Source organism: Leucopleurus acutus (assembly GCF_964270905.1).
Source record: "Leucopleurus acutus genome assembly, chromosome: 2".
Lineage (NCBI taxonomy): Eukaryota > Metazoa > Chordata > Mammalia > Artiodactyla > Delphinidae > Leucopleurus > Leucopleurus acutus.
The window spans coordinates 142,847,151-142,860,308 of record NC_139143.1 but is presented as its reverse complement, the minus strand read 5'-3'; the positions used below and the strand labels follow the sequence as shown (position 1 = coordinate 142,860,308).

Sequence of the window (13,158 nt, the reverse complement as noted above, 5' to 3'; positions counted from 1 at the left end):
TTGAGGGGAAAAAAAGAACATAAGTGATTGATGGGAAGAGGTCAAAATATCAACATTAACAGGAGTTTGGAAAAAACTGATTCCAACTCTCATACATGACTTTAAGTGGTTCAAGACTTAAGTGGAGGAAGTAACTGGATATGTGGTAGAAATAGCAAGAGAATTAGAAGTGGAGCTTAAAGGTATGACTGAATTATTGCCATCTCATGACAAAATGTTAACAGACGAGTCGCTTCTTATGGATGAGCAAAGAAAGTGGTTTCTTGCGATGGAATCTACTCCTGGTGAACATGCTATGAAGACTGTTGAAATGACAATAAAGAATTTAGAAATTACATAAACTTAGTTGATGAAGCAGCAGCAGAATTGGAGAGGATGGACTCCAATTCTGAAAGAAGTTCTACTGTGGGTAAATGCTATCAAACAGCACTGCATGCTACAGAGAAATTGTTTGTGAAAGGAAAGGTCAATTGACATGGCAGACTTCACTGTTGTCTTATTTTAAGAAATTGCCACAGACACCCCAGCTTTCACCACCACCCTATTCAGTCAGCAGCCATCAACATCAAGATAAGATCCTCCACCAGTAAAAAGGATTACCACGCGCGCTAAAGTCTCAGATGATGGTTAGCATTTTGTTAGCAATAAAGTACTTTTTAATTAAGGTTTGTATGTTGTTTTTTTAGACATAATGCTATTGTCACTTAATAAACTACAGTATTGTGTAAATATAACTTTTATATGTACTGGGAAACTAAAAAATTCGTGTGACTCACTTTATTGCGATAATTGCTTTATTGGGGTGGTTTGGAACTGAACTGGTACTATCTCTGTGGTATACCTGTACATGTGAATTCATCTCATAATACTGAATATTTAACAAGAGGAAAGAAATTGTCATAATTGTTTTAACATTAATTGCAATTTCTTCTCTTTTTCTTCCTTGTCAGAAAATTAGAGATTTTCTTTAAAACATTTATAGATATTTTTATGAGTATTTTCAGTTCTGCTTATTTGTTTACAATGGACATATTTTTTGTGGTAAAATAATATACTTGCATAAAGAATTATGTGTAGTGAATGAATTTTTATGTTGTTAATTGAACGACTAAATTTCTATGGGTGAAGAGTAGGGTTTTTTCAGATCTGATTTTTTTTTTTTTAATCATAGAACATATTCAAAATATAATGACACTGGAAGAGTCTGTTCAACATGTGGTCATGACTGCCATTCAAGAGGTAAGCTATATCATGATCACATATGTATGAAAATCCTAAACCCAATTATATAAAACTGTTCACATAGATTTTATGGATGTATATTTCACTGCTGTAGAAACGAGCCCTTTGTAGTAGGTTTACTTATCTTTGGCTGTTGTGTCTTCCCCAAAAATTTCTTATAAGGACTTGAAGCCCAATTGTAGTACCTCTGCATTTTAAAAGTTAAATTAACATTGCCAGTTTCCTTTAAATAACTTCAACTAAGCAAGATAAACAGCCTCTTCCCAGTTAGGAGTTTTTATAACTTCTCTTTGTTTCTGCCAGGTAGAGTAATCTTTTCTGAAATTTTAAAGTGTGTGTGTGTGTATGTATCTCATATGCATTTTCAGAATGTTAGAACTGTGAGCAAATAGAGTGAAAATTAGGTTTCGGAGCCAGGTAACCTGGATTCAAGCCAGCCTAGTTATCTAAGTTGTACCATAGAGATTCAGAATTCATCCGGTGCATGTTCATTCTTAAAATCAGAACAAAAGGCTGAGATGAAGTCAAGTGAAGAGGAGGCCTGAGGGAAAGTTGAGTGAAGGGTTAGTGAGGAAAACATAGTTTGGAAGAGGCATGACTTAGAGGGAGACAGCATCTAGGACTTTAGAAGTGTGTATACTCTGAGTTTGCATTGCTGGTTGGAATTCAAAACATCACTATGCATAAATCTGCCTTTCATATGCAGAAAAGTTATTTTACAGGATCCTTTTTTTTTCATATAATTGTAACTCCTACTTTTAAAATGACTTCTCAAATTCAGAATTTTGCCACATCACTCATTTAAAGCTCTATTTTTAAAGTGCCAATTCATGTTATGGAAAAATAATTTTTTTTATTATGTGATGTGTTCAGTTTTATTTAGTAATTCATCGTTTAGAACTTGAATTATAATTTTTCAGTACATTAGTATTTTAAATATATCTAAATATTTCAAGCACATTTTACTTATGTCCTCACTAATGTAATGCTTGAACATTGTGTTATTTAGCTTAAACCTCTATTCATTTTTTATTTAAATAATATAAGGATCATCAAATTAAGGCAAGGAAAAATTAAACATAAAGCATTTTACTTTCCTTTCAAGTAAACATATTTTTTACTGTGTAAATCTTACTTTATTGTACTTAATTTTACTATTTTAATTCTAGTTGATGAGTAAAGAAATAGTGAGCTCTCCTACAAATGATGCTGTTGGAGAATTAGAGCAACAGGTGAGTATTTTAGTATGTGAGGAAAATGTTGCACAGTGATAGAGTTCCTTTGTCAATTACTATCTTAAAGGCTTACATAGGAGACCACATACAAGATTATTTTCTTCCATGAAATTTAGTTTATTCTCCTATAAGATCTTAATTGACTATTATGCATTCCTTCATGAATGCAAGTAGTGTTCATCTCCAGAGTTTTTAATGATCATGTTTGAAGAGATGAGTGGCATTAAACTTTCCTGACATTTGTTAATACATATGTGGCCCATTCTGTATAGTTACATAATTAAATAGTACTTAAAAATTCTGCTGCATTCTAATTTACCTAATAAGGAAATATGATTTTTGTCACAGTTGCTTTCCTCTAATATTGAAGAGTTAACTCAAAGGTCCTCTACTCAGGGCTTCTTTCCCTGGTTGTTTTACACAGTTGTTTTACATGGAGGAAAAGGCACACTCCTCTTCTGTATAACCAATCTGGGTTATAAGGGGAAGGGTAAGAGGAGAGGTAAATGCATCAAATACTTTTCCTGTTATATGTTTGGACATCTGACTTTCATGAGTGTCACCAGCCATCTCAAGAAGTATTTCAAATTAAAAAAAATTTTTTCTATAAAAATTTTATTTAAATATAAACATGCTGTGCTCTAAATTTTTTTCTGTGATAAAATAAACAGTTCATCCTCTAATACTCTGTTTTAAATATTTCACAAAGATTTACATAAAATTTTATTTCTGTGGGACCTTAGCCTTAAATGTTAATGAGACTCTGTTGATATTATTAACAGAAAAACAACATATTACTACTTATTTGTTAATAGGTAAATTTTAAAAGCATTTCCAACATCAGTGTATATATGTGTTTTGATAAAAGTATATTTTTCAATTTGTTTCAAAATGTGATTTACTAAGAGTTAGGACATTTTCTATTTCAGCTTAAAAGGGCCCTGGAAGAACTTCAGGAAGCACTAGCAGAAAAAGAAGAACTGAGGCAAAGATGCCAAGAACTAGATATGCAGGTATGGATCGAAGAATAATTTCCTCTTTAAATTTACAAGAGTCTTATTTTAATTAATTAGTGAAGTGTTTTGGAGGTTGGGTTTCATTTCATGGAGGGACCATTGAAAGAGTCTGTTATAGGCTTGACTCTTCAAACATGAACTTTATAATTCTTCTTTTAGAGTTGAAAATTGCTTGCTTTTAACTACTTCATTGAGAGGGTCATTCTAATTGCAGAATTTCAACTGCTTAGATGATGCCTTGGTTTGTTGTTTTGTAAAAAGGGGAAACTAAAGTATCTACTTTATAGGGTATGAATATTAAGTTGGGGTCCTTTATGGAAATATTTAGAAGGGCTTGACCCCCAATAAATTTGAGATCCAAGTTTGTTTTGCTAACATGTATGTGTATATGAACACATGTATGTGATTCTTGGGTTCCTATGCACATACGTGTTAGCAAAATAAACTTGACATGAGAGACAGTAGTTAACAGTTAAAGGAGTAGATTGTCAAACCAGGCTGCCTATATTCAGAACCTGGTTATGTTACTAGCTGGTTGTATATGCTCAGGCAAATTGCTTAATTTCTCTATACTTCATATTTCTCTTTTGAGAAATGATGTGTTAATAGTATATATCTCCCAGAGTGATAATTACATTTAAATGAATTAATATACACAAAGCACTTAAAGCAGGGCCTGGTGCATAGGGCTGTGTATATGTTTGCATGTATTGTTATTATTGTTATGTGAAAATTATGCAATAAGTCTCGAAAAATTATACAAAGATTTAAATGTACCATCATATTATGCTGTATGTAAATTGCACTTTTCATTCAAATAATGAGCTACATAAATAATTGACTCTGAAAAGTGTGAGGACAAGGAACCAAGGTTGTGGTAGCATTATCCTTGCTTGATGAGATAAATATCTAAAGTGATAGGGCTGGGTAATATTTCTAACATTCAAGGGTCTGCAAATAAGAAAACGAGAATTGACTTGGTCAGGGTGACTCAGCTACGTAGGGCAGTGACAGCACTAGAATCCAGATCTTCTAACGTCATCTTTAAACATCACTCCTCTATGTTTGAACAAAGCCAGTGTTTATATTTGTATGAAGCTAGTGTCTCAAAATTATGAGAACGTCTACCTTTTCTCCTTTTTCCTTTCCTAACCACACTCACCTTGCATATATATCATCACATATATGCACAGACCTGCACAGCATCAGAGATGTTTTATTTTCAAGTAAGATTATATCCTCTCTCCAGAATACCTCATATAAAGAATAGAGGATTGAATCATTCAGGTATTACCAGTCTCATGTAGGATCTCTGTACAGTTTTCTGAGAAATTCTTACTCAAAAAAGAACACAAAATTCTGTGTTAAAACATTTCAGTGTTTGTAACACATGATGGAGAGTATGTGATGATCTGATTTTAGTTGAAAAGTGTAGACATCCCAAGTTTTGGCATTTTTAATTCCAGTATCAAAATAGAGTCAACCCTCAACTATCTGCTACACATGTGAAATGAATATAATCAAAACTGCATATAATCAAAACAAAAATAATTAATTTAACAATATGAATTTCACACAGGTGTATATGATACCCCAATTTTATAAGGAAAATTATTTTTGAAAAATGTTTACTTTTAATCATATGTCACTTGAGAGTGATTCTAAAATTTGGGGGGAATTCTTTTTTAATACTCAACCAAATAAACCAAAAAAGAAAAATAAGCTGCAAAGAAATTCACCAAGGGCAGGTGAATAAACAAAAGGGCATAACCTAATGAAGTTAAATTAAAAGCTGGTAATCAAGGAAAGAAGCAGGCATATGATGTTGACAGAGGTGCTGCATGGCAGGAACCTGCTGTTCTTCCTTCATCCCCAGCCCATGCAGGGGAATCAACAAAAATCTTGAGACTTCCCACAGTAATCTACCCAATCAGAAGGAAGTTCACACTATGAGTCCTTCATTTTCTTTGAACTGGGGAAGAGTGGAAATGATGGCTAAGAAGAAACTAAGTACTCTTTCTGATAGGAACAAAGGCTGTAGGGCCACACACTGAATTGGGGAAACAGTCTGATGCCCAAAGGAATTTCTCCATGGGAATGGAATATACTTCTCACCACCCTGGTATGAACTACTTAAACCTCAGAAGTGAGAGCCTAGCCCGGGTGTTATAAAAAGATTGCCCGTTGTCTCAGCTGCCCCCATGCTGCCCCCCCCCCCACTATCTTCCCTGACCATTCACAAGGCTATATAGAGAGGTGGAGAGAAAACAGTCCCAACTATTACCCAGAGGGGAGAACATACTGGGCCATGGGTTACAGTGGAAAGGGTGTCCAAGAAGTCTTCAACACTATGCCAGAACAAACAGGGTATCTTAACTGCCCACAAAACATGAACTAGATGAAAAGAATCAGAGCATGACATCTCTGTGAACATTACAGACTAAAACCAAAAACAGACAAGAGCATGTAAAAGACAACAGTCAAGCTTAGAAAATAACTTTCACTTCATTTAGTATTACAATTTCGTAAGAACACGTCAATAGAATAGACTAGGGGTTAGGACAACAAAGTGAAGATTTAAAAGGAAATCGCAGCTAGATAGAAACAAATCAGTGAATAATGTTTAACACCAACCCTTACCCTAGTTAAGCTATCAGACTTCAAGAATACAGGAAAAACAACTCAGTCAGTCAAGTAGAAAAGGTAAGTCACCCACAAAGATAAGAAAATCAGGCTCCCCTACAACTTCCATGCTGGAATATAGAGGAGCAATATCCACAAAATGCTGAGGCAGGGAAACAGCATTAACTGAGGAGTGCAGGTGCAAACTCCCTTTCTTGAAAAAAAACTACTCATTGACACAATCCAGTTAGCAAACATGTTTTAATCAGAATAAAGAATGCAAGAACAGAGGAGATTCTGTAGTGAAAGATCTGGTGATGAAGCTCAATCCATTTAAATAAAGATCTGTGTGAGTTCTGTGTAAATTATGGTTATAGATACTGGGACAAATGAAATTATGACTCACTAAGTCAGGAGTAAGGCCTGATTATGCGTACTTTAAAAAAAGAAAGAAAAAAAAATCCACATGAGAATTTGATGTAAAATTTTGAGAAACTTTCACAAAGTTTTGGTCCAAGATGATTATGGGGCCTTAGGGCAAGTTAGGACAGGTTTATCAACCACTCTTTACCTGCCTTTCCCAGTCATTATTCATACCACCTGGCAGCAGTAGGTAACACTGCTTCACTTACTGCAGTAACAGAGGCTGGTTATTCTTGCTTCTAGTATGTTAGAGAAAAGCATACTTTTACCCAGCATTGTATAAGATTCAATGAGGCAGTTATTTTCAAACTTAAGGTGTCTACATACAGAGTATGTGTGACTGGGCACAATGTGATAAAGAGGACTCCAGCTATAGAAGTTTACTTTATATTTTAATTTTTAAAATAAACAATTATAAAAACATTAAGTCTGAGTGATGTGAGAATATGAGTATTATTTTTGAGCTTTTTTTTTCTTTTTTAGCTTTTTGAACTTTCTGTCTCTTTTAAATAGCTCAGAGAGAGACAGAGACAGAGAGAAACAGAAAGGGACAGAGGCAGGTACAGAGTGAACCTAAACAAAATATCACCATGGCATCTTGTTAAAAGAGATGCCTAGAACCACCACTGGACACTCTTAAGTCACCCATTCGGGATGGGTCCGAGGAATTCTCATGTTTAATACCCACCTCCTTCATATCTGTGATAAAGGTTTCTCTAGAACCACAATGTAAATTGCATGGATAGGAACAAGGTTGGTTACCCACTAGGTATTGAAAAGTAAGTTTGCCCGTGCTCCTCTCCCTTCTTCAGGGGATTCTTAGCCAGTTTGAAGACAGGGTATTGTTTCTCCTCTACCAGTCTTTTTACAACAGCCCCTACCTTCAAGCTAGAACGAGATCTTGTTTTCTTTGTGGGCCCCCAACCCCCCATAGTATACTTCCACCAAAGCACCACATTTTCTGTCCTGTAATTGTTTACATTTCTGCTGTAGCGATCTTAAAAGGGCACAACCTCTCATCTTTTTTGTATCCCAAACACTTAGGATTGTACATGACAGGTCATTAGACTGCTTGCGTGACAAGAATGGATGCATGCACTGAATTTAGGAAGAGAAACTGTTTCCTCCTAGACAGGTCACTAGACTGCTTGCATGACAAGAATGGATGCATGCACTGAATTTAGGAAGAGAAACTGTTTCCTCCTAGTCTGTCTGGGAACAGTTTCCCAGCCTTTGTTTGTGTTCCTCATTTGGAGGACAGTGTTTGTAACATGCCTACACTGTATTTAAGACTATAATTTGATTTTAATTTCCTCTTATTAGCTTGGTGTGTCAATATGTAGTCCCATTCCCATAACTGGACTGAAATGATTATACCTTTTGAAAATATAAATAGCAAACTTGTGCAATATTATATTGTAAGTTATGGGAGGTCAACCTTTTTTCAAACTAATCTTAATAAAATCACACATAAACTTCTAGTCTTATAAAAGGTCACAGCCTTAACTGTAAATTTTTAAAGATGCTTTTAAATGAAAAAGAAATAAAACTGAGAGAGCAAATCATGCTTAACATAAATATGTAAGTAAAATTAAAAATGTATCAAGTGCTGATGTTGATGTGATTCTGAAGTTACATGTTTATATCCATTTTAAATAGTTTCAGTGTGCAGTTGCATTCAATTCAGGTTTTTCTTACTGATTCATTAACCAAATAATGTGCCCTATTGCCTGAAGACGTGATGTGTAACTGATAATTTTCTACCAGGAACCTAAAATGGTAACTTTGTATATATGTGTGTATATTTTGGCTTACTAGGTAACAGCATCCTAAAAATTTATACCTAAAAGGGAAACAAATTAATTTTTTGAAGTTCATTGGTATTTAGAGATTTTAGAGACTTAGAAACATTTTCTTTTCAGAACTAAAGCAAACATAACATTTGAAAGATATTCTTATATGTATTAACTCTGTTTTCTCTGTATTAAGAAAGTTGATTTCTTCTGACCCAAATCTCCCAGACCCAGAACTCCAGAGTTCTAAGGATCCTTAGAAATTATCTAGTCTGCTTGACCAAGCTATTTAATGGCTTGGTCAGATTTATTCTAAGCTTTTTTGCGATTGATGCTTATGTTTGTGTATTTGTTTTTTAGGTGACAGCACTTCAAGATGAAAAGAATTCACTAGTTTCTGAGAATGAGATGATGAATGAAAAACTTGACCAGTTGGATGGCTCTTTTGATGATCCAAATACAATGGTTGCAAAAAAGTATTTTCATGCACAGTTGCAACTAGAACAATTACAGGAAGAAAACTTCAGGTAACATTTGTAGTGGAAATCATTTTATACAGTTTTATTAAAATAGTAGCTAAAAAATCATAATATCAACAACTAATTTTTAAGCATTACAAAGCATGTTTAGGATTAGTATCCTAAAAATACTGTTGAAAATACTGAATGGTGTAAGTGGTTCCTGCCCTCATAGGGCTAACAGTTCAGTTTGGCAAGTAGGATACATACGTAAAAAACAAAACAATTCAAGATAATGTGTGATAAGGGCCAAATGAAGACCATAGGCAAGTCCAAGAGTAGTTTAAAGGAGTGATTGCTGAAGCCTGGGGAGAAGTGGGAGTTTCTTACATAGGAGAAGGAACTTGATAATAAATGGAAAAAATGTAAATCTTAAGCTAAAGAAGATGCTTTTCATATAAACTTTTATATTTCTTCTTTTAAAAAAAAGTGTACATCTAACCTTTAATAAAAATTGATTGTCTCTTATGTGCTTACCACTGAGCCTTGCACTATAAGACCTTGAGGGTAGGTGCTCCAGTTGTACTGTATGTATTTTTGTTGTTGTTACTTTATTATTATTTTTTATTATTATTAGTTTTATGTTGTTTTTTTTTTTTTGCGGTACACGGGCCTCTCACTGGTGTGGCCTCTCCCGTTGCGGAGCGCAGGCTCCAGATGTGCAGGCTCAGCGACCATGGCTCACGGGCTCAGCCGCTCCGCGGCATGTGGAATCCTCCCAGACCGGGGCATGAACCCACATCCCCTGCATCGGCAGGCGGACTCTCAACCACTGCGCCACCAGGGAAGCCCCGTTGTTACTTTATTTTGATATGATTTCAAACTTACCAAGAAAGTTGCAAGAATAGTATAAGGAGCTCCTTTATACCTTTCATTCAGATTTGACAGTTGTTTTACAGTTTTCTTCATTTGCTTTAGCAGTCTCTTTACATAATCATATATATATATATATATATATATATATATATATATATATACACACACACACACGTGTTAGTTTTTGGAACCATTTGAGAGTAAATTGGAGACATGCCCCTTTACCCCTATATACTTCAGTATGTATTTCCTAAGAACAAAGATATTCTCTTATAAATCACAGCATAGTGATCAAAATAGTGAATTGGTCATTGATACAATATCATTATCTAATCCACAGATCATATTCAAATTCCAGCAGCTATTTCAGTGTCCTTTATAGGTAATTTTTTTCTTGGTTCAGAATCTAATCCGGGGTCATGCATTGCATTTAGGAAATGGATCCATTTATTGATAGTAATGGATATTCAATGGACAATAGTTCCATTACTGTCATCATTTGTCTTGATGTTTAAATTGTCCCAGATTTGACCACTGAGAAACCTTTCAATTTCAACATGTTGCTATCCTTCTTTGAGTATTTTCTTACTTACTGGCACAACAAAATGTTCCAGACTCTTCTTATTCTTCCTCAACTCTAGAATCAGCCATTTCTCCAAGAAGCCCTTATTGCTTTTAGTGGAGAATGTTATTTAGAAACAAAGAACTATGCTCCAGATGAAACTTTCTGTCATTACTTCTGAGCCACCTTGGTGTACAGAGCTAGGAAATACTCTTGCACAGGTTCATACCAGTCCATGTTTGCACATGTGCGTATATGCACATATCTGCATTTATTTTCATACCTACAATTATGAACAATGAGTTCATCTTATCATCTTCCATTTTAGTCCAGTGACTTCAAGGTTCATTCTGATTTTCTCCATTTCCATATTGTAACTCCCTTCTCCAACAGTGAGAAACCTGGCTTCCACTTTCCTCAATACATTTTCTCATTTACTCAATCCCAAAACACATAGGAAGTAAGAATTGCTAACCCATACCTCTGTAAAAAGCAAACTAATACTAGACTTCAGTACATTTACAGTTCTGTTTTTTTTATGATGACATTTGCATATTGTGAAATGAATAAATGCTGAGTACAATTTGGCATGTTTTAACAAATGCGTACATTTTTGTAACTCACACTTTTATTGTTTGATAGATCATTTCTATCACTACAGAAAGTTCCCCTATGCCCCTTCCCAGTCAACCCCTATCTCCCAGAGAGTAATTTCTCTTCTGATTATTTTCCACCATAGATATGTTTTCTCTCATCTAGAAGTTCTTATAAATTGAACTGCAATATGAATTCTTTGGTGACTGGCTTCTTATGCTCAGCATATTTGTGAAATTTACAGATGTTGCTGAATATATCAGTAGTTCATTCTTTTTTATTGCTGAGTAGTATTCCATTATATGGAATTATTTCTCATTATGACACATTTTGCTTATTCATTTTCCTTTAGATGGGCATTTGGCTTTCCAGATTTTGGCTAATATAAATAAAGCTGGTATGAACATTGGAGTATAAGACTTTTTGTGAACATATTTTTTCATTTCTCATTGGCAAATACATGAATGAACTGGTATTGCTGAGTTACACATTATGTCTGTGTTTAGTGTTAAAAGATACTGGCAAACCATTTCCCAAAGTGTTCATATTGTTTTACATTCCCACCAGCAGTGTTTGCTGCTGGTTGCTCTAGTTACTCTGCCTGTATAACATAACTTGGCTTTATCAAGCTTTTTAATTTTAGTTATCCCAGGGGATGTGTTAAGGGTGTTGAATTGTGGCTTTAATTTGTATTTTCCTGATAACTAATGATATGGTAAGCCCCTTTTCTTGTGCTTATTGGCAATATATCTTACATTGTGAATTGTCTCTTCACACTGTTAGCCTATTTTTAAATTGGGTTGTTTGTCTTTATTACTGAGTTGTAGGAGTTTTAAAAATATATATTCTGGATACAAAATCTTTGTCAGATATACAGGTAGTAATATTTCATCCATTCTTGGCTTGCCTTTTCATTTTTCAAATGGTATCTGAAAGAGTTAAAGTTCTTAACTTAGGTGAAGTCTGATTTATCAGTATTTTTAAGATCAGTGCTTTTTGTGCACTGTCCGAGAAATCTTTGTCTGCTCCCTTGTCATGAAAATACACTCTACTGTTTTCTTCTAGAATCTTTATAGTTTTAACTTTCACATTTAGGTCTGTGATCCATCTTGAACTGATTTTTTGAAACTAGTGTGAGGTGTGGATGTGAAGCTTTATTTTTATTTTCCTTATGAGTATTTAGTTGTTCCAGTATCATCAGCTGAAAAGAAATTTATTTTACTCTGTCAAATTGCTTTGGCACCTTTGTGAAAAATGATACAACCATAAAATTTGGGTCATTTTCTGAACTCAGTTCTTTCCCATTGATCAATTTTTCTATCTTTATGCCTATAAGACACAATTTTGATCACTATGGCTCTAGAGTAAGTCATTTAAAATCAGGTAGTGTGAGTATTCCAACTTTGTTCTTTCTTCTCAAAATTTGTTTTAGCTATTCTATCCTTTGCTTTTTTAGTCAGTTTCTGTAAAAAAAAACAACCTTTTGTGATTATGATTTGGATTGTATGTGATTGATACCTTGACCATATTGAGAATTTCTGTCTATGAATGTAGTATCTTCGTCTATTTAAGTCTAATTTCTCTAGCAATTTTCTGTTGTTTCCATCATAGTTTTATGTGTGTCTTCTGTTAATTTTATTCCCAAATATTTAATTTTTTTGCTGTTACAAACACAAAACATTATTCTGAAAAGTTACTGCTAATATATAGATACACAATTAATCTTTGTATATTGAAACTTTTATCTTGTATCTTGAAACTTGTGTCTTGTATTTTGAAACCTTTCTGTCTTGCAAAGTTTCTTAATTCCCTTACTGATTCTTCTAGTTGTTTATTGAAGTAGAAAATCCTAAGGAATCTACAGTCACCTTGTCTATTAATAGAGCTTTACCTCTTCCTTGTATTATTTCTGCCTTGTATTTATCTTCTTTGTTTTGAGCAAGAGCAAACATCTTGGTTTGTTCTGGGTCTTTGGAGAAAATGTTCAATTAAGTACTGTCAATTATGAAGCTAGCTGTAGAGTTTTTAAATTTGCTTTTTATCAGATTGAAGGAGTTCCCCCTTTATTTCTGCCTTGCTACAAGTTTTATCATTAATTGGTGTTGATTTTTTGTCAAATGACTTTTCTGCGTCTTGAGAAGATGGTTTGGTTTTTCTTTTTCACTCTTTTAATATGATTAATTTTTGAATTAAAAAATTAAAAAAATCTTGTATTCTAGGGAAAACCAATTGGTCATATTTTATTGTCTTATATACATATGACTGGATTTGGTTTGCTAATATGTTGAAAGTGTTTTTGTGTCTGTCTTTATAATAGATATTGGTCTGTAACTTTTT

The 13,158-nt window shown here is 34.0% G+C and overlaps 1 protein-coding gene across 2 annotated transcripts in view; it reads left to right on the top strand.

Moving 5' to 3' along the window:
* The window catches only part of HOOK1 (hook microtubule tethering protein 1), a 67,503-nt gene that overhangs the window by 25,260 nt on the left and 29,085 nt on the right, over nucleotides 1-13,158 (top strand). For both annotated transcript variants that reach the window (XM_082833283.1, XM_082833284.1), the window contains exons 6-9: nucleotides 1,172-1,239; nucleotides 2,412-2,474; nucleotides 3,407-3,490; nucleotides 8,692-8,858. In XM_082833283.1, coding sequence (XP_082689409.1) covers nucleotides 1,172-1,239; nucleotides 2,412-2,474; nucleotides 3,407-3,490; nucleotides 8,692-8,858 — 382 coding nt within the window. The remainder of the gene's footprint in view (nucleotides 1-1,171; nucleotides 1,240-2,411; nucleotides 2,475-3,406; nucleotides 3,491-8,691; nucleotides 8,859-13,158) is intronic.